Source organism: Schistosoma haematobium, chromosome 4 (assembly GCF_000699445.3).
Source record: "Schistosoma haematobium chromosome 4, whole genome shotgun sequence".
In the NCBI taxonomy this organism is placed as follows: domain Eukaryota; kingdom Metazoa; phylum Platyhelminthes; class Trematoda; order Strigeidida; family Schistosomatidae; genus Schistosoma; species Schistosoma haematobium.
This window is the reverse complement of record NC_067199.1, coordinates 7,568,162-7,591,130: the sequence shown is the minus strand read 5'-3', so window position 1 is coordinate 7,591,130 and position 22,969 is coordinate 7,568,162. Positions and strand designations below refer to the sequence as shown.

The 22,969-nt window shown below is 33.9% G+C and overlaps 1 protein-coding gene across 1 annotated transcript in view; it reads left to right on the top strand.

Annotated features, from left to right (window-relative positions):
- The window catches only part of MS3_00010891 (uncharacterized protein), a gene marked incomplete at both ends in the record, with an annotated part of 133,298 nt that overhangs the window by 51,958 nt on the left and 58,371 nt on the right, over positions 1–22,969 (top strand). Inside the window, 8 exons of the mRNA XM_051219305.1 lie at positions 715–1,019; positions 2,638–2,737; positions 4,539–4,647; positions 6,256–6,398; positions 9,596–9,796; positions 15,226–15,373; positions 18,401–18,580; positions 21,562–21,861. Coding sequence (XP_051066084.1) covers positions 715–1,019; positions 2,638–2,737; positions 4,539–4,647; positions 6,256–6,398; positions 9,596–9,796; positions 15,226–15,373; positions 18,401–18,580; positions 21,562–21,861 — 1,486 coding nt within the window. The remainder of the gene's footprint in view (positions 1–714; positions 1,020–2,637; positions 2,738–4,538; positions 4,648–6,255; positions 6,399–9,595; positions 9,797–15,225; positions 15,374–18,400; positions 18,581–21,561; positions 21,862–22,969) is intronic.

Sequence of the window (22,969 nt, the reverse complement as noted above, 5' to 3'; positions counted from 1 at the left end):
GATGTTCTGTAATTTTGTGTCCAAATACGTTCAACTGTACCCACTTAGTTCTCGTTCACTAAAATTGCACAGCTGAAGTAGATGATATTACCTTAAAGGGGATTTTCTTTAGCGAATTATCCTTATTTCTTATTCAAAGACAAATAAACAAATAAATAAAATTCTATTTATCCCATTCTCACCGGATTCTAAAGTTAGAATATACTATTAATCATCAGAAAGTACGGAGAGGTTGAAAGTAAATATATGTATTAAAATAAATTGAGTTTAGTATTCTTCATAAAATAAGTTTGTTACAGTTCGTAAATTTAGAAATGATACTCACATTATACTTACTTGAGGTACTTTGTAGGTGATTCATGAAATTGGAAAGTAGGAAACGTAGAACAGAAAATATAATAATACTGAAATAATGAGGCAAATCAGAGACTCAGGTAGATATCTCTGGTGGTGTTATGTTGTCTGAGGTAGATGACTCAACTCTAGTTGGCTCTGACAATTTTGTGGAGGACGAAAGTGAGATCTTTACAGTTAAACCATTTAACCCAGTGAATACGAAATTATCAGAACAATAGTGTAAATAATACTCAGATTAGATGTTTAATCGAAGATTATAAAATCTTTGGAGTTGGAGAAATAGCTAACAATTACATTGTATGTATGTTTTATCCTAGTAAATATACTTTTATGTACTACTATTGTTTCTACTGATAGGAAAGAAGTACGTTCTATTATTTTGAAAAATTGCACTTTATTACCAGCTCAATGGAAATTATCTGGAATCGAAGCGTTAGGTGACGAATTCTCTGTATCACAAGATGCTGGCATTGTTGAACCACAGTCAGAATCTATTGTCTATGCTTATTTTCGTGCAATGAAATCTGTCAAACCAAACCAGAAGAGAAGCTTACGTCTTGAAGTTTATGATTTAGAAAATATTGCTGGTTTAATACAAGTAGAAACTATACAAGTGATGGCTGAAGCATATGATGTTGCTTTAGATATTACATTTCCTAAGGGTTAGTTTTAATTAAATTACTAAGATATGTATACTAATATTTGCTCAGTGTTTGAAGGTGATCAGAAGGAAACCTGAACCTAGGATGAATTTCAGTTCATTTTCATTTTTGAAAAATTGATAAACTGGGTGGGTTTTGGGTCAGTTGAAATCGGGCCGTAATAACATTAAAGCAGTTGTAAGATCTCTCTTTCCCTCTCTCAAATCCAATTAACGATTAGTTGGCTTATATTGTCAGTAGGATACGTAAATTTGTATTAACCAATCAAAACACCGACTAATGAACGACCTTAATGCTTACATTATCCTCAAGCTCCTCCTAACTCCGTGGTCAATCAGAAGATGAATTTGGAAAGCAAAATAGTTCACTATTGTGCTAAATTCAATCATAACTGAAAAAGACTTATACAATACTATGCTAGAAGTGTCTAAATAAACAACAATTCTAGAAGAAAACATTAATAAAATGTAACGTAGTTGAAAGATTATCGGAAAATTGCGGAATATAATTAGTTCATAATTTCTACTCTTTATATTTACATTCAGTTAGTCAGTCAGTCAACCACAACGTAGGACCAGGCACATGTATGCATCGGTCAAAGTTGCCACACCTCATTAACACAACACGATGAACACCGGATTCATAGTAGTTAATTTAGTGGTGGTAATATATAAAAGAAAGATCGCATATAAAGACAAAGAATTATTTCGTAGAATGAAAGATATGAAGTGATTTTAATCTCATGGTTTAAAGGAAGATAAAGAGTGTATACACCTACGTCATTGTAGTCGATTCTGAGCCATGTCACCCAGAATCTCCAACCATTGGTTACAACAGTCATGCGGACCCCAACCACAAAAATTAATCTTTTACAATTAATCCTATTGTAGTGTTAAAGAACCCTTGTACCAATACTTATATCTGATAATACAACTAGGTCAAGTGTTTTTAGATTCACTGTATAGGTTTTCGGAATTTAATTAGCAACTTTGTAAAACTAGGTTAATCTGAATGACTGAAATATGTGTTAATTCTATTGATTCTACGTGTATAATCACTTTGTCGATAAGTGTAAAACTAAAACAAATCGGTTTTTTTTCTCCCATTAAACTTGAATTTGTTAATGATTTTTAGTTTGATAACATCTTATGACAAAAATTATCTTTGAACATTTCAAACTTATTTATTTAATTCACTTGGTGCTGTCTTACTTCTTTCTTTCCATTGTTATTTAGGACTGCAATTGATCAGTCTCATGTTGACATATGAGCATCCTGTACAGATTACCTCGATATAGCCATAAGTTACAAGTTTTTTAAGCGAAGATGGATAATGGCTAGAAGTGGAATCCAGGACTCCGTTGCTAAGGGGATAACACGATAGCATTTAAAGCGAACGGTACTGAGCTCGAGTCCTGGAGTGAACATAAACTCCGGGATGCAGGTACATCCGACTGACGAGTTCCAAATAGGACGAAACGCGCGTCCTGAATTCCACTGCTAGCCACGATCCATCTTTATTTATTTAATGTTAACAATCAATCTAAATATTGTTTAATGATAATCATAGTATTAATAATAAGGATTTGAACTATTATATATTTTGTTCTACATACAAGGGAGTGATGGTGGTATTGATTTCGGTTTAATCAAAGTTGGTGAAGAAGTTAAACATGCTATTACATTGAAGAATAAAGGTCCTTATGAAATAGTAACTAAGTAAGAATTTTTGATTTGTTAATTCAAAGATAACTTTAACTGTTCGATTTAAGTTCAATAAGATCAATCTCTCGTTGCTTTGTTTCTTTCATCCCCATTACTGATTACATATGCATTATATTAAAAAGGAAGAAATTTTTACTAAACCATATCGATAAAGAAATCAGTCTTACATTGTAACTCTCAGCAATCAATGTTGCACTAAACAGTTGGATTACTACAAAGTATCATTTAAGCCATAACTTCAAATAACTCATTAGTTATTAGTGATCAGTACATTTCAACTGTATTGTAATTCAGGCGATTCACTGATGAGATTAGATGATTATCAGAAAATATTACAAAATAAACAGAAATTGAAAATATAAACCAAGTTAATCTTTTGAAAGTCCCAATCTCACAACATGTCTTGATGATTTCGGATTCGAAACTATATGAAATTGTTAGTTTTCTCGATTGTTGAGTTATAAACTAAAATGAAAAAGTTGTCTAATGTTCCTCGGATTTCAATGGTTCTTTTCAATTGATATCAGCCCATTCTGGAGATGAACTTTAGAATGACGCACAAGGTGTGTCAATATAGAATGCATCAATGGCGTATACATTTTTTTAGAAATAGTAGTACATCGAACATTTCAAACATATGACAAATAAAAGTTTAAGAATAATGAATACAAGGAATCATGGTATATTAGTCGGTAACTACATATAACAACTCTAGTTATCATAATAGACTATCGGGAGACCTTCCACGATGAAACCTATTAATCTTCACATTTTTAGGGATCAACATAGGTGACCGATAAATGTTACTTTATAAGATCATTTCTGTAATAAGACAAGCTACCTTCTCCGAAGTAATAACCTTTCTTACTAAGTCATATTTTAGTAATCGATAAGCCAACAGAATATTTTCATTCTAAGATATTATTATGTTAAGCAATGCAAACTTGGATAATGTGATAAAATTTATCAGAAATCGAAAATGTTGAAGTTTCAAGGTATAATTACGTAATCTGAGTCTATCCACGAGTTGAAGATATTTCTTATTTCACTTTCTGTATCATTATAGCTGAAAAACTAGGTTTATGATTAATAAATCTCAGGCTCCAAACCCGCTTCACATACTGTTGCTTGGAAATCTGAGTGGTATTGTAGTAAGCAAGAACACGAGTGGGGACAGTCAAATGTATTTGAAAAATGAAATTACAGAGCATCTCACTAAAATCTGAGAGCCATATAGTAAATAGTTAATTTGCAAAATATCAATCAATTGTCTCCAACTTGACTGTTCCTTTTGCACATATCAGTCTGTTGTCTCAGATTTCATTGTTCATGCATTTTCATACCAATTGCTTTCCTTTCCCTCTCCTTTCTTATTGATCTTCTACTGAAATACATTCTATGCCTGACCACCGTTATATACTAATTATGTGGATATAAGTAACCCATACCACAGTATCAGGAGTTCCCGTGCAAAACGTCTGACCCAAGTCTGAGTACACAAATTTACATTTCATGAGCAATTTACATTATTTTATAACCATAACGATTGATCTGCAGTTCGGTTATCATCTTCAATATTAGTAATTTCCGTATGAAATAAAACCTAATTCTTATGTTATCGTTCTGATGCTTAGGATTCATACTACTAACTAAATTTATATATTTTATACATTCAATATGAACTATATGTAATAACATGTTCATTTTCATTTAGGAATCATTTAGAAAAGTAATTCTGTACTATAACTTTCAAATTACATGTCATTTTTTCTTCTTTATATTTTTTTCAAACAAGCTTTATCTTTACAAAGAATGATAAATTTAAAACAGATTTTAGTAGTATCTTCACTATGTCACCTCAACGTATCAGTCTATCTCCAACAGATAAACTCACACAAGTAAACGTACGTATTTTATTTTATCAAGATATTTTAATAAAACTGTTTACATTGATCTATGTTTATTATAATTAAAAATATAACTTTTTGTAAGCAATGATGAATAGTGGCTAGCAGTGGAATTCAGGACGTGCGTTTCGTCCCATTTAGGGCTCGTCAGCTGGAGTTGATGTTCACTCTGGGACTCGAACCCAGTACCATTCGCTTCAAACACCATCGCGTTATCCACTCATCTAATGAGTCCTGATAGCCACTTGCTTGTGCAATGGGGTGAATTTAAATTCACTTGGTATTATTTGGCTTGTATCTTCCCATTGAGGTTTAAGACTGCAATTGATCAGTCTGTTATTGGCATATGTGCATACTGTGCGTATGCCTCAATGTTGCCTTAATTCACAAGCTTTTTGTAAGCAGTGATGGATAGTGGCTAGCAGTGGAATCCAGGGGACTCGTTTCGTCTTATTTGAGACTCGTCAGTTGGATGCACCTGCATCTCAGAGTTGATGTTCACTCTGAGACTCGAACTCAGTACCATTCGCTTCAAACGCCATCGCGTTATCCACTCAGCTACTGAGTCCTGATAGTCTGAGATAACATTGTCTAATTAAAAATTACATAATTACACTGATAATATTATTTGATACTAAATGATTGGATTCATTTTACTGACATATCTTTGATGGCTTTGCTTCGTTGATCAATCACCTTTGTAACCGTTATTATATAAACCTCAATAGTGTTTAAAATCAGAAGGTAAAGAGATACGGCAACCATAGTTTATTAGCGGATAGCGTAGATCCCAAAGCTATAAGCACATAGAACGTATTTGAAGTGGAGAGATGAATAAGTATATGCAAGCAATTACATAAGCAAATTTATAGTCAAATCGCATAAGGGAACAGCGAGGACTAATAATAGGATTTGACTACATACAAACATGGCAGGTGAATGAATCATCGAGTGACATTTAAGCAATCAACATTTTAGCTACAGTCTGTCATGCAATCTAGTGATCGTACAGTACAAATAAATAGACGAATTTTTACTATTCAAATGACATTGTCTGTTAAGTAGGTAAATAAAAGAGCTTAATCAAAATTAACCGCAGCCGAAATTTTTTGTAGGAAAGTTGCTATATCTCTTTTAAGTAGAATACTCTAGATATATAGATTGTCACCTAGGTGATTTTGATATGAAAGAGAAGGGTTCAATCGATTTTGAAAAAGATGATAACAATATAACTTAATTTAGCAGTATAGGAGGGTTAGTTATCACTGTTTTGTTATCAGTATATACACTTTTGACACTGAATAAATATGGAGTTTCCTGAAGTCTGAGATAAGTTATAGAATTATTTTAGATATGATGAATAGTTAGGTTAATCAATTTCAGTTGTTCACATAAATGGAAAAGACTATACTGATTTCCTTTTTACTAGTTTTATTTGTTCACGTTATATTTTACCGATCAAATTAAACCTTACTTACTTACCTACCTACTTACGTTTGTTACTCCTCGTGGAGGAGCATGGGCCGTCCACCAGCACTCTAAACCTAAGCCTTTATTAATAGATAAATATAACTTATTCAATTTCATTTTGCTTAATTAATTTAGCTAACATGTTTCACACAATCAGAGTTAATTTTAAAAGAAGCAGAAATACTTAAATGTCAAATTATTGAACCAAATATTAAAGGAACTCCACAACTGATTGCATCAATTCCAATAAAATTGTCTGTAAAAGCAGAATTCAGCAAGTATGTTTATTCTGAAATTCAGTGTATTTTGTTTTCTCTAATGTACAATATACTGAGTTATGATATAAATGTTCTATGTTTGTTTATAGAATAGTGTGCGTTTAAAAACCACGATAACTTCATCAAGTAAATAGGAATAGATTTGTAGTGGTCGGTATCCAATATAATCCTTAAACTTCGTATTACAGTTCGTCCTGATAACCATCACTAGATAACGCCCCAACGGTGTATTAATCAGAAGGCGAATACGAAGTGTTGATTAAGTTTATTATTGCACCATATACAGATCACCAAAATTACAGGTACATTAAGCAAGCATGAAAGAGTAGTGCTGAAAAGCAAACAGCTAAGCGAGTGTGCGTGAGATTCAAATGAGCAAGTCAGTGGACAGGATTGAGATGTACATATACATACATAGAGAAATTAGTTAGTCATCAAGCTAATTAAGCGACTAATAGTACAGCTAGCAGAATGAATATATCGCACTCAGTAAGCAATGCTCAAGCATACATATTCATACAAGAGCAACAACAATAAAGGTATAATCGTATAGATAAGTTATTATAGTACGAATGACTCTATCCGTTAATAAGTTAAAAAAAAGGGCTTAACCAAATTAAATGTGAACAAAATCAATTGCATGTGAGCTGCTATAATCTAATGTATTGTCATGAGCAACAGTTATCTCGATGTTAACTTTGAGGCCTCATTCTGCCAACGAATTACACTTTTGACCACACTAGTCACTAACTTTTTATCAGTCAACTAAACGACCATGATAAACATACATTCGAAAGCTTCAAACAAGATCGTTTTCTGTCAATTTGCTCATTAGTTTTACATTTTAAGTCAATCAGTGCTGGTTAACACATAGCTTCCCACAGCCGTACCGTCCTAGTATAGGGCTTCTCAGCAGTGTCCATAGAAGATTTCGCACCCCTGACTCGAACGCAGGGCCTTCAGTTTCGCTCACGAACGCCTAACCTCCAGACTAATAAGCCGGTATCCAACAGTGTGGATGCGCACTGCTTAGGAATCTCATACTAGGACGAAACGACCACCTACTGCTCCCAGGTTTTTATTGGTGGTCTAAAATCGATCCATTCATGGTCTCAATCAAAACTTAAGAATCCCCACAACCCTATAATGAAAATATCTGTTAGCTTAAAAAGCTATACAGAATGAACACGAGATGGAATTGTTAGAATGAACGGCATGGGAGTTGAGCCAGTGGTAAAATTGATGTTGGTGGCATAAATCAGACAGTGAAGAATATAGTCAAGGAAGAAATTATGTGTGGAAGAATATTGAGACTTAAGATCTAGAGAATGTATTTGGACTAATATAATGGACTATAAGCCATCACCCACGCCCGACCAATAACTACGGCTGTCTTGTGGATCTCGACATATTAGTCTGTATTTTCCAACACAGTTAAGTCAGATAATCATGAATTCTTACTCTTACCAACTACCACATTACGTGAGCTACTATAGATTATCTGACCTAATGCAGTCCATCAAGCATTGATATCACTTGTATAGATACAAAAAACAGAAATCACAAAATCTAATAGACTTTTGAATACACATAGTTTTAGAAGACTAAAATACGCAGATCTGAAGTTTAGCCTTTCTCCTGATCATTTAGATTTGAATATAATATCGTCTCTCTTATCATACAGAAGATATCTATGTCTATAACATCTTTGACAGAACGCTGTATTACTTCATGAATGAAGAAAATGTTGAGCCTAACATTATAGAAATATTTTAATAGATATCACTTGAAATTAAAGTAAAGGGACCACAATCTGTCGTTCATTTTAATATTTTGCATAAACGTTAGCAATGCAAAATTAATCAAACAGAAATAGATATTGTTCTTTTCAAAATTTATTATTCTATTAACTCTACTCTTTCTATATCATCAAATTATTCCACATGGTGAATTGTTCAATGTTTATTCCATCTAATATTTCTTGTTTTAAAATCAAGAGTATTGTCTTATTATATCACGATTATCTGTTAGATGTAGGGTATCAGGGAATGACGGTAAATCAATTGATAGGGTTATAAATTTTCATCGACTGAGATGGCTGGGACACGTGTTACGTGTGTCTGAACACCGTTTATCACGGAGTGCAATAGTGACTAGTGTTGGAGACGATTGGAAGAAAATTAGAGGCGGCCAAACCAAAACGTGGCATCAGTCCTTGAAGTTAATAACTTCTAGTCTGAGCCATGTTGGTAGATGCAGACTACTTGGTTGGGGTTCGCGTGACTATCGTAACCAATGGTTGGAGACTCTAGGTGACATAGCTGAGAATAGATCACAATGGTGTCGATGTATACACTCTTTGAAGTAACCACTTCTATAAGGTTGATTTCATCTTGTTGTACTAATGAGGAATGGGAACTTGGTTCGATGCACATACGTGCCTGGTCCTACGTTGTAGCTGACTGATTGTTACATTAAATACGAATGAAAAATAACAAAAGTAATTTTTGTCTTACGTTCAGTTATTTTCGAAACCTTTAAAATGAACCCAATTCGTAAATAATAGAAGTTTAAAAGCACACAAGCTTCATTTCAAAGCTAAAACTAATATCAAATAGTTCTTCAAACAGATGTACATAAATATATGAGAACATTTCAGTGTGAAGAAGTGAGATATTAAATTTTGTTTGTTCAAAGTAGATGAATGTATTTTAAGTACCAGGCTATTTTCTGACGAACGTTGAATTTACTTATTGCATTACAAGTTGAATTAGGCTGGATAACCTTTGAAAATGAAAAGATGTAAGACAGTTGGTTCCTAGTAGTATGGGACTTCTCAGTAGTGTGCACTCACTTCCACTGAAGTATGGAACAAGTATTACCGATCTGAGTGTATGAGTCATGTGGTGTCTACGGATTGCAGTTATAAAAATCGGAAGCATCGCGGTTATTCTAGGTGGTTCAGATTTTAAGCTCTTGCAGCGTGGCCTGAAGAAAGTGTTGGGTCCGATCACTGACTAAATCATGGATGCACACTACTGAAGAGTCACATGCTAAAACACAATGGGAATCATGTTTTTTGTCGCTTTCAATGGTTAGGATTTAAGCTAGAAACTATTAATATGTTCTTAAGTAATTGATAATATTAATAACAATTTACAGTAATTACTGCCATTTCTTCAATATAACTGTTGTAGATTTACTATTTCTCCCGCACATGATATCAATTTTGGTTCACTTATATTAAATACTCATAAAACAAGACAATTGATCATTGAAAATAATGGAGATTATGAATTCCGTTACTCAATTATACCTGTTAGTAAAATGTTAGAGCTATTAGCAACACGTGAAGCTTTATTGAACAAAGAATCTACAGGCACGGTGAAACATAAAATGTAAGTTATTTAAGTTCTTTCTGCTTTTATTCAGCTTTTCAATTTCCAGTTCCTCATCACTTGATAACTCTGATTACTATTATGTGATAAGTTCATCGGTCAGAGTTCTAATTATGACATTTTTTGTTTCGTATCTTCTATAACATAGTGTTCTGGACTTGATCAAGTATACACCTAACTTGCAATGTTAATCTTAAGCCAACGCAAACTAAGCTAATGTTGGTGCATTATACTGAAGCCTTTCTCTATCTTTTCCCTTGAGTTCAAAGAGAAGTCAGTAGTGAGCTTCCATTGTTCTCAATGCGATTATGACTTAAAACTCACCAAGTAATAAAGTGTTAACTCTTAATCACATATTAACATAATGAAGATATTACATTGATGTCATTAGTGAAAGAGAATTCGGTCATAGGTGCGTAATAAATTAACGGTAACTGAAGAAAAGTACAACATATGACAAGAGCTTATGTATCACAAGTAGGAAAATATAGAAATGAAATATTTAGAGAGAAAAAATAGAAACATTAACTTCACTTAGAACAGTTACGGAAGTTCAAATTTTCAAATAATTGTCCCTTTAGAGCTTAGTCCAATTAGTAAAGAGTGTCTTTGATAAAGTTCATTTACTATTAAACAGTTTCATCACTTCTGTCCTTCCAATAGCCGTAAAACAAATGACCTAAGTTGTTCAGGATTTCAATGACCCTTCAAACAATAATGGACCGATTCATATATGTGCATGGTCCTACGTTGTAGCTAACTGACTGACAAACAATAATGACTCTCATAAAAATCTATATTTAAATGATTTCGTGTTTTTGCACCCGAAATAAATCATACAGAATACTGTGTTTTGTCCGTAGATTCTATGTACTAGAAACGCTACATTTTAAGCACATCATTTAAAGATCTTAGTTTTTTTTATCTATAAGAAAAAGCTATAGCTAAACACCATGGTATAACTAATGTACTTTGAATTTATTAGTGTTTTGATTGAATAGACATTAATTCTGATTATACCAGATAATCATTATTATTCATTTTTATAATAAATAATAGTATTATGTGAGACTCCTCAGCAGTGCATATCCACGATAGGATGAAGCAGCCGTCCAGTGCTTCAAGGTTTTCCATGGTGGTCTAGCTTCAATTGACTTATGATTTCAACCATTAAAATTACTATAATATCCACAAAATCCCTTCTGATAATAATAATTATAGTCTTCAACAAAATAATAATGTAGCAGTACAATACAAACGTCAAGATGACTTCAATATCCATCTATATTGAATTTCCAGGTTTTCTATAGTGGTTAACCTTAGATCGACCCATGAATTCAACTATTAAGGAAAATACAACTTACTTTCAAAATTCATCTCCCGATTTGAGATTACATTCATTACGGTCTAATCTTTGGAACCATTATAAAGTCACACATAGATTTATAGATCATGGCCATGAAATAGTATAAATCGATTTTTTGAGGTTTAAATTATGGACTAAATTTAGCTAGATAACCGTTTCGTTAATCTGAAGAGCATTGAGCAGTGTTTCCATCCTGTTACGGGACTCTTCAAACTGCTAGACATTGAATCCGGCTCATTCAGACATGGCGAAAAACATTATACTACTGATTGGAGATCAAATAGTTCACATTTGTGTGATGATATTGTATGACTACTATTAGTTCCTGTCGCTGATGTCTTATTAACGCCTAACGTCGTCATACCGTCCCTGTTGTAATCCCTTGAAATGTATTGACTACAAAGCTTTTATACAGATTATTTATCTAAAATAGAGACCCATCACAGATGCACATAATAACTAAAATGGACACCACTCGTCTTATCAAAAATAGTGTTTAAGAATTATTTTGTTTATTTTCACTTCTGATAGATTGACGAAGCATATTCATTCTGTTTTGACATTGTTAGGGAGATCCAAAAACTCCTCAAAGAAAAAGCCAAAAAAGGTTCTGAAAACATTGAGAGGCATCTTATTCAATCAGCATTCACTAAAAGTTTTGCCAGAAACATCTAGAAAGCGAAAAGTCACTTGTCGAGTTTCTGATTGGATGATTGTCTTTAGTGATACTATGTTTAGTAGCGTTCCGGAATTTTCCGGGAACCTAAAGCCATCTAAAATACTATAAAAAACCTAGATTTTCTGTACATAAACGAACTTTTAGAGTAAAGCGTTCCTTCCATATTTCGCGCCTTTTCTTTCGTGTTCAAGTCGCTGTGTAGATTTAGCCTGGGAAATTACTAGAAGAGTTTAGGAACCGAATCTACCGTTTCAAATAGAAGACTTATCAGACATTGACTTATGTAATTCAGAATATTTAAAAATACTTCCTAGTGACTGGTTAAACAAGCACGACCTATCTGATTTGTTTACAATCTGTTAACTGTTTTGTATACACATCTAATTTTTATTAAAATATATGAATGTTTTGTCATTATGAGTAGATATCATCGTAAAACTAAAAGGTATGCATCATTAGCTTATGTGATAATTGACTACACATGCAAATATATGCTTGATATACATAGCAACTATATCTTGTTGTATTTGACGCTTCATTAACTGTCATTTCTGTACAAAACCAATTATATTAAAGTTATTTTACAAAATAAATTACGGTATTCATACTTGTTATATGCACTTAGAGTAAACTAGCCTAAATATGAATTAATTACTACTCATTATATCTAATTATGCACAAAGTTTATTACCAGGTGTTTATTCCATGGCTAAAAGATGAATGTTTGAATCAAATGATCATCAGCTATTAACTAGTTTATACACATTAAAGCTACAGGACACTGATGAAATTTACCTAACTTATACTTTGAATTAATAAAGTAAATTAACGATATCATTTCCACTGTGAATAAGTATCCTATGATTTGATCATTTTATTTTGTTACCTAGAAAAGTAATAAGATTGGAAAAAGGTCAAACTATAAACTTGACAAAGTAATAATTTAGAATTAAATAGTAAATAATACAGAATATAAAGTAACCTTTATAAAATAATAAATGATGTCAAGAAAAGAAAGCTATGACCGGGTATAAGTAAATGGAATAGTGCTAATTTGTATATGAGTTTCTGTCTCAATCAATCAAAAATATCGTTATAGAAATATCGAAGGTAATTTTCAGTAATTAGACGAATTGAATTCTTGACATGATTATAATCTATTCATATAACCGCAAATATAAGAGCTTGTTTTGTGTAACTTCATACTATTCATGCTTTCATTGTTGTTGTTTTGCACGTATCATATAATAAGCATATTAATGAGTGCTTATGTGTTTTATAAAATTCGATTTGCTTCTTTCCTGTTCATTGACATTGTCAGCTTGGTATATCTTTGACAATTTTAAATCATGTTTTACAATTGTCTTAGTATAATTTTTAGTAAATGGTTGTAGAGATTGTTGAGTTTCGATTGACATTATGAATGGATCAGTGTTAGACCACCATTGAAAACCTGAAAGCATTGGACGACCGTTTCGTCGTAATATGGAACTCAACAGTGCGCATTCACAGTTTCGCATGTGGGATTTGAACCCAGAACCTCCGATCTCGTGCGCGGACGCTTAACCCCTAGTATAATTTATTGATTCGTAAATACATAAGTTCATTTGCTTTTTTCTAAAAGTGTTCATATTTTAATTATTTTTTAATTTAACCACACCTGATTGCATATTTATGAGCACTCTTTATCTCTGAAGCACCTTCTTTGTGAAACATACTGGTTCAAAACTCACAGATAACATTGTTTTCCTCGAGACTGAAAATATGTTGATAGATTAAAAACTATCGAAGCAATTGCATTGTAATACTTAATTGTCTAGTCCAGAAACTGCAATGCAAACAATATAACGTCATACACGTTGTTAATTATATATCAATAAGCCTATAATAACTTGCGTTTATGTGGTATTAATAAATAGGGATAATGTTTTAAATAAATCAATATATTTGTAATATCAGAACGGGTTTTGTAGAGATTGTAGTAATTTCAATAGTTGAGATCATGAGTCAATTGAAGCTAGACCACTATGGAAAACCTTGAAGCACTGGACGGCCGTTTCGTCCTATTGTGGGACTCCTCAGTGGTCTAGTTGGTTAAGCGCCTTGCGCGAAACTGATAGGTCCTGGGTACGAATCCTGCGTGGCGGGGTCGTGGATGTGCACTACTGAGGAGTCCCACAATAGGACGAAACGGCCGTCCAGTGCTTCAAGGTTTTCCATAGTGGTCTAACTTCAGTTGACACATGATCTCAACTGTTGATATTTATAATATTCCAATGAGTAGAAAAATTAAATTTTCTGACGTTTCGTCACTCAGTGTAAGCCAATTCTTCAGAGAATAGATAACCAAATTAAATTTAATCCAAGTTTAAATAGTATCACGGAACAACCCAAGTGCGGTCAATTAAAAAACAGGTCTGAACGAATCAATGTCATGTCATTTCGGTCAAGGTGATTCATAAGCGACATGTATGTAAATTTGTGTATGTTTATGTGTGTAACGTTAAGGATGAAAATATGTGTGACCATTATGGTGACAAAGGATAGAGTTTAATTAGTATGTAAGGTAATATTGTGAAATGTGAATAATATCAGACTAGGTGGCTAGGATAGATAGTCCAAATAGGATGTATGGTAAGCCTTTCTTTTCTATTAAGAGCAGTAGGAATGACCATTATATGTATACGTTATCGAAATTGATATTTTCATAACCCTAACTACAGATTCGAGTACCCTCATGTCGACTTATTTGAGACTTCTTATTGGATTAAATGTTGTGCTGTTTATTAATCATATGATAACAGAAAGTGTTGCAAATTTGAGAATTTGTTAACAAATGGAAATAAGTAGTAGATATTTATTAATCTTCTAAATTCTTAAACTCGTCATATTTGAAATTTGTGAATCATCGAACAGGTGAACTATTGAAGGTGAACACAACAATGAACATAAACATTACATTTGTAAATACTTCTCTCGATTATGCATTATTGTATTTCTTATTCACCTTATTATTATGCACAACCTTGACGCTTTATTGTTTACTGATCTTTCCCTATTCTGATATCATTGGCTTTCACTTCATGTATGTATTCTTTTTTGAATATGTAGCATGTTGATCTAGTATTCAGTATTGTTATTCATATGTTATTGTACAAGAATGCTAATTCGAATGTTTCACTAACTTACTTTAACAACGAATATCAATGCTTTACGTTTAATCAAACATACATCCTCATGCTGCATTTTAATGCAATATCATAGCATGCAAAGATAATAAGTATTACATTTAATATAACAATATGCTTATTTGCTTTAGATCACTTCCTAATTAATTTGTTGTGAAAGTATTGCATTGAAAATGTTAATTTGTTTTTTATGTAGGTTAGATCCAACCATGCTGAGTTCATCACAATCTCGTTTACAGCAGGGTTTTTTCACATTGAGTCCAGCTAGTGGAATTGTTCCACCTGGAAATGCACAAATTATAACAGTTGATTGTTTGGCTGCTTCATTGGGTCAATGTTTAGAAGTTAGTTGTTAGTTTTAAAGATTTTCAGAAAAGACTATTCATCGATTTTTTCTCTCACTTTTAAAGTTCGTAATATTATCAGAGTGAACTTTCAGCAATGTTGAAATTACTAAATATTTTATTATTAAACCATTTATTTCAATCTCGTTAAAATCGAAGGATAACATCTTTGGATGAGACTATAATTTATGGACTACCTTTGAGTGACGCCAAAGTGACCTACCTACTTACTAGGGCTAAATGAGGACTATGGAGCAGTTTGAAGGATAAGAATTATGATTCACAGTTGATGGTTAGGGTTAAGAATTAGAATTATAGTTAACTAGCATTGTGACACCTTCACATGTTCTCAAACACAACAAGTTGTAAATGTAGTACAATATATGAAATCAAAACGAGGATATCTGGACAGAATTCTGGTTGGTATTCACTGTACATTGTGACTGAATAGCAAGATATTAGCTTCAAAAACTGGAATAGACAACAATATTTGTTTGTATTCTCCAACTTTCAGCTGTCCTCTATGAACGACTTTGAATTGTAGTCCGTTGTGTGAATTCCGTATGATTTTGATGATCTCAGGTACAACATAGTGTCGAAGAAGTTTCCATAATTTTCTCCTGTCCACATTGTCAAATGCGTTCTCGTATTCAAGGAAGTTGATGTATAATGACGAGTTCCACTCAGTTGATTGCTCAACAATGATCCGTCATATAGCGCTTTAGTCTGTGCACGATCGATCCTTAAGGAATCTGACCTATTGATCTCGAAGTTGGACATCTACTGAATCTTTCATGCAGTCCAACAACACTCTGTTGAGACCTTTTCCTAGCATCAATAGCAGTATGATGCCTCTGTGGTTCACAATTTTGCTCAGATTTCCTTTCTTTGGTATCTTGGTGAGATATCTTTCTTTCCAGTCAATCGGCACTTGTTCTCCCTTTCAAATCTTCCTGAATAGGACGTAGAGCATTTTTGCATTTACTTCTATGTCTGGCTTTATTGCTTCAGTTGGTATATTGTCAGGTCCCTCTACCTTCTTCTTCATTTGTGTGATGGTTATGCTGATTTTTTCGATCGTTAGTGGAGTGGTAGCTATAGGAAGGTCTATGTGTGTTGCCTCAATTTCCGGTGGATTCAATAGAGCTGGTTTATTCAAGAGTTCCTCAGTGTTCCACCCATCTGTTTCTCTGTTTTTGAATCTGAGTGACCGTCTTTCCTTCTTTGTCCTTGACTGTTCTCTCTGGATTACTGTATTTCCCTGCTGGTTTCTACGTTGTGTCATATATCTGTCTCATATTTCCTTCTCTTGCAGCTTTTTCTGCTGTCGGTGCTAGCTCTTCCACGTATTTCTGCTTATCCGCTCTAATGCTTCTCTCCACTTGCTTGTTCACTTCTGTGTACATAGTTTGTGCTTTGACTTTCTCTGCTCGTGTTCGGCTGTTGTTAATTTCTGTCTTCTTATTCTTCACTTCTTGAATCTTGTCCAGGGTTTTGATAGAGATCCATTCCTTATGATGGTGCTTGTTGCGGCCCAGAACCTCCTGACACGTTGGAGTTATTGCTTCTTTGATCCATTTCCAGTTGTCCTCCGTAGTATTTTCTTCTTCTTTCAGTAGATCCTGTAAGGCTTGGAACCCGTTGTTGAGAACTATCTTGAAATTGATTAAGTTTGTCAGTATCTAGAGGGAGAGCCATGCCATACCTTTGTAATGCTGTTTCTTCAGCTGAACAATGTTTCTTTAGCTTGAGCTCCATCTTCACCACAACTAGGTGGTGATCTGAAGCTATGTTGGCTCCTCTTCTAGTTCTCACGTCTTCCATTGACCTTGTGAATGTTTTACTGAGGCAAATATGATCTATCTGGTTCTCCGTAGTGTGGTCCGGTAAGACCCATGTAGCTTTGTGTATGCGTTTGTGTGAGAACATTTTGCCGCCTATGACCGATTTGTTGGGTGCACATAGAGTTACGAATTTGTCACCGTTCTCGTTCCTTTCTCCCAGTCAGTCCATGTCGTCCCATGATATCTTCATACCCCATGTTGTCCATTCCGACCTTGACGTTTAGATCTCCCATCAGGATTGTCAGGTTATTTCCTGAGAACTTGTCTATGATTGATTGCAGCGTCTCGTAGAGCTGGTCTTTATGGTCGTCGTTGCTATCATTGGTGGGTGAATAACACTGGATAACATTCATTGTGATCCCTTTCTTGTTTGTTTTGAAGGATGCTTTGATGATCCTGGATCCATGAGATTCCCACTCAATAAGTGCATTTCGCGCTTCTTTTGACAGCGTCTGAGCAACTCCCTGAGTGTGTGGAGCATTTTCTTCTTCGTGATCAGAGCGCAGCAGCACCTCTCCTGAATTTATTTTCTTATGTCCAGCTTGGATCCAGTGGGTTTCACTGATTCCGAGAACCGTCAAGTTGTATCTCCTCACTTCTGTAACTATTTTGATGGTCCTACCGATCTCCTACATTGTCCGAACATTTCATATACCTATATTATTTGTTAATCTGGTTGTAAGAAGAAGTATCACTTTTGTGACCTGCGAAGAATATTAGCTTTCATCATGTGGCGTCATAATTCTTCCTTCAACTCGGAGGATAGAGTTTTGATGGTATAATTTGTTCATTCTGGTTAGCTTTTTCTTAGCGAGATTGTTTTTCTATGGGATGGGGTTGCTGACCGCATGACCAACCCTACTCCTTTTCCCATGCTTGGGACCAGCAGTAACCCTAGAATAGCTACAAGCTGAGTTTTATTACTCGTACAGGCAAGTATTTGTTTGGAATCAGTTGCCAAATGGATCGTGAGACGACGTTTGAAGCAAACGTTACCGGGTCCGAGTTCGGGGGTGAAAACCAACTCAGAGTTGCAGGCACATCCAGCTGACGAGTTCCGAATTGGATTATATGCGCATACTTGATTACACTGCTAGCCACATTCCACATATTCTATGTATGCTACTATTATTCTTATCGCTGACAGTAATTCAGCTAATGTTAACGAATTTTATATTATTAGGAATTAACGATTGAAATATCTGATCGTGATATGAAATTATATCCACATGGAATACCATATCATCTTAAAGCGGAAGGGGATCTACCACTAATTGAAACCAATGATCCTTCAATAATATTTGAAGAACATCATGTTTGCAAAAATCTGAGTGTTTTAGATTTGCCTGATCTATCGGATACGGTATGTATATATTTATGTGAATTATAATTATCATTCTTAATATTCAGTCTTATTCATTTTGTTAAAATCAAATTGATTAAAAACGTTGAAGCACTGGACGGCCGTTTTATAATATAATGAGACTCCTCTGCAGTGGATATCCACAATTCCGCACTTGAAAATTGTACTCAAGGTCTTTGGTCTGGAGCACAGATTCTTAACCTCTTGACTACAGAACTGGGATCCAGTAGTTTATAGGTCTAATTTCAATCATCTGATGGTTTTTTGCTATCACCTTCCATTGTCTTTGATGGGTAGCGTTTTCATGCTCTACACTGTTTAACTCCATTGGTCCCATTTTCCAGGTTTTCAATAGTTGTCTAACCTAAATCGTTTTGTGAAATCAATAAAATACAAAAATTTCCACAACATCAAACTAGAAGCCTTTTATTCTACTTTATTTATGTATTTGTATCTGCTAGTTGTAAACCGGACTTATATTGTTAATAATTCATTTGACTACTTTTTCATACTCCCATAACTTTATTCAGTGAATTCGGGTTGAAACATGATGATTGATTTTTATAGTCACATATTTTATTATAATATTTTGTTATCTGTTAACCATTTGATCGGAAAATCGTGCGTGAAATCTCATATAGAGTCGTATTTGTGAACTGCTGAACAGTCTTAATCTAGTGTTTCTTTAGCTAAATTCAATCTGTAACGATATCTATCATCAAAGGTAACATGATTAACGCTAAATGTTGGATAACTGTTGAACTAATAATTATGAAACATTATTTGATACTACAGTTTATTTCTGTTGTCGTTCCGCATTTAATTCACTTGTGGTACAGGTGAAATATCACCCCGGAAATTAAGGGGTGACTATATTATGTACCAATTTGTATTGTTTTTGTCTTATGACTATGAAACATGATCTTTAAGAGTTAAGAATTATTTTATTTTACAAGTATTTAACCATAGGTTTCCTCAAAGAAATGCTTGTTTATATTGGTGCCACCGACTGAGCGAATCTGAGATTATACACATGACATTAGATGAATATGGTGAATTGTTTGATAAGGCGTTAAATCTTCATCAGCTAAGGAGGTTGGCGTATATATATTATGTATCCCTAACCACCGTCTACCTCAGTGAGATTTTCACAATCAATGGTTGGAAATACATAAATAATATATTTGTAATATCCCAAATGAGTAGAAAATTAGATTTTCTGACGTTTCGTGACTTAGTGTAAGTCACTTCTTCAGAGAATAAATAACCAAATTAAAATTAATCGAAGTTTAAATAGTACAACGGAACAATAAGAATAATATTTGATCAATCAAAAACAGGTCTGAACAAGTTGATGTCATGTCATTTCTGTCAAGGTGATATGTATGTAAATTTGTGTGTATTGTTTAAGAATGAAAAATCGTGTGACCTTTATGGTGAGAAAGGATAGAGTTTAATTTGTAATATGGTAGTGTGAATTGTAAATATGATCAGACTGAATGGTTAGGATAGATGGTCCAAGTAGGATGTATGGTGAGGCCTTCCTTTCTATTGAGAGAAGTAGGATTAAGCATTATATGGAACGCTTCAGCTACCCTCCTTTCTTTGTAGTTGGAAAAGCCTTTTTGCAATATTTTGATGTTTTTAAAATCAATTTGGTGGTTGTTGAAAATGGTATGAACTGCTATTGCCGATTTAATTTGAAGTTGATCCAATTCTACAGGATTGTTGGGAGGTTTCTTTGTGTACCTAATATGTTCTTTGGCTCTAGTCAAGATTTCGCGGGATGACTCTCCAATATAGAAGGCATCACAATCGATACAACGTAATTTGTAGAAGCAGTTCTGTGTGGACATAAACGGGATTTTTTCTTTTAGGCGAACTAATGTATTTCGTAGTGTGTTCGTTGTTCTGTAATATACTTTAATTCTGTGATGTTTTAAGATTATTTGCAGTTCTTCTGTTGTGCCGTGACGGAATGGTAGAACTGCAGTACCAATCCGTGGCATTACATTCGAATCATTATTATGAAGTAATAAACTGTCTTGTTTTAATATACTGCTAATAATCTTCATAGGAAAATTATTAAATTGTAAGATGCTAATTACATTCTTTTGTTCTTTTTGTTTGTCTTCCTCTGATCTGATGATCTTGTTAGCTCTTCTAAAAAGATTTGATGCTAGCGAGATCTTAGCACTGAAAGGATGTGCTGAATGGAAGTCAATATAACGATTTGAGTGCGTAGGTTTTTCGTAGATGGATAGGTTTAGAGTTCCATTTAGATTTCTTTTAACTAAGCGATCCAAGAATGGTAGCTCACTACATTCATTTTCATTCGTGAATTTGATGTGCGATGAAAGTGTATTTATTCGTTTTGAAAAAGATCTTAGATGAGTCTTTTTTAAAACAACAAATGTATCGTCTACATATCTAAGCCAAATTCGTGGTATAATGTTGTGGGCGAAGATATTTGATTCTATGTATGCCATGAAAAGGTTGGCTACAATCAGGGACACGGGGGATCCCGTTGCTCCACCGTTAGTTTGTTTGTGTAAAATACCGTTAAAAGTAAATAGGGTTGAATTTAAGCAGAGTTTTAGCGATCTCATGATTAGACTGATGGTTGGAAATGTCTTATGGTATGACTTAGAATCGGTCATAATGATTCAAGTACATCTACTTTTCATCTTTGCATAGATCCTGAGTTAAAAATTATTTTAGTCCTTATTTTCAGAGAATTTATTCTTCTCAAGTCATATTCTTTATACCTTAGTGTTTTTTATTCTATCACTGATACGAATATAACTTTTATTATCTTAAAATATTATCTTTGTAATTTCATCTTGCTGTGCTGATATGATTTAATCAGTTAAACGTATTCATATGTCCCAGATTCTACGTTACATTGATTGTAAAATAATTAGTTCCTGTTTTAATGAAAAAATATCAATCTCTTTTCGTATTGTATAACTTATTTATAGATTTCATCCGGCAGTATATTTGGAATTGAAGAAAATCGCTTTGTTTATAGAAATGTTTTAGTTGGTTCACGTGTTGTTGCACGTTTCCGTATAGCTAATCGAAGTAATGTACCTGCAGATGTTTCATTTGAAGTTTGTGCAGTCGGAACAGTTAGTCCTAATCAACCAAATGGACGTTCAAGTAGCCGAAGTAGTCAATCTACTAGTTGTGATTCGTTTGAAGTGATACCAGATAAAGCTCAGATAGAACCACATTCATCTAGTTATGCAAATGTAACGTTTTGTCCAACATCTATGCAAGTGAGTTAATCACTAGGTAGAACTTTATTGTTTTTCATTGAAAATGTATAATTATTTTAACGTAAATTTATACTTAGGATTGTTTTAAGATATAAAAGCCAAACCAAGATATGATATCAGTCTATGAATCAGGTGCATCTACCGTTTATCTTCTCCCAAATTTTAGGCTTCTAAATTACTCACAATTTTTTTAAATTTCACTAATTTGTATTTTCTTCTCGAATTGTATCTTCGATATCTAATCTTGTCTATTACCACTAATACTATTACTTTCGAACCCTGTAATTGGACGAGATTCAACCTAATAATTTTGACCAATCAGCATTCAGATTGATCGTCGGTGTTCTTGGAAGTCATTGGTTGTTAATTGATCACAGTATTTCTCATTACCCTGCTGATTCAGAAAATGACTGTTTTTCCCGATCAATTGCAGCTACTACTTGATCGCCAGCAGCAGCGTTTCAGAGAGAGCCAGTTGGATGTTTTGGACAATTTACGCACGTGACTGCTAAATCTCCCGTGTTTCGGAGATGTGAAAGAAATTGATGAATTAATTTCTCACTTGCACACTGAACTCGAAAATGACTGCAGGACGTATGAATATGAAAACAAAAGCCTCTATGAATCCCTGATGATCAGTAATGCAAACGAGGCAGTCGCTCATGATCCGTCCAACGATCCAGAAATGTCCAATTCAGAAGCATGCCCTGTCGTGGGTTCAAATCCCACTGTGCCCGGAACATTTACAGACAGTTAGGCATCCAGCTCACAAGAAGAACCCCTCGTGCCAGAAAATGTCTCATGCATCAAATAATGGTCAGAAATCTAATACAAATTTCAAAGATGCTGTTTATTTTAGTGATCTATTATCCATTGATGGAATTTTGAAGAGGTCTGATGAATATGTTTCACAAGAATCAAACCTTAATGACCTCATATCTAGTGTCGCTGATCCTCATCATCTAGTCGGTTCTAGTGGACCCTCTACCCAATGCGCGAAATATGCTTTAAATAGAATCAGACTAACTGTTACTTGGGTATGTGAGGACCTAGCATTATTTCGCGGAGGAGGACGGACGCAGAAAATTTTAAAATCCGGATATCAACT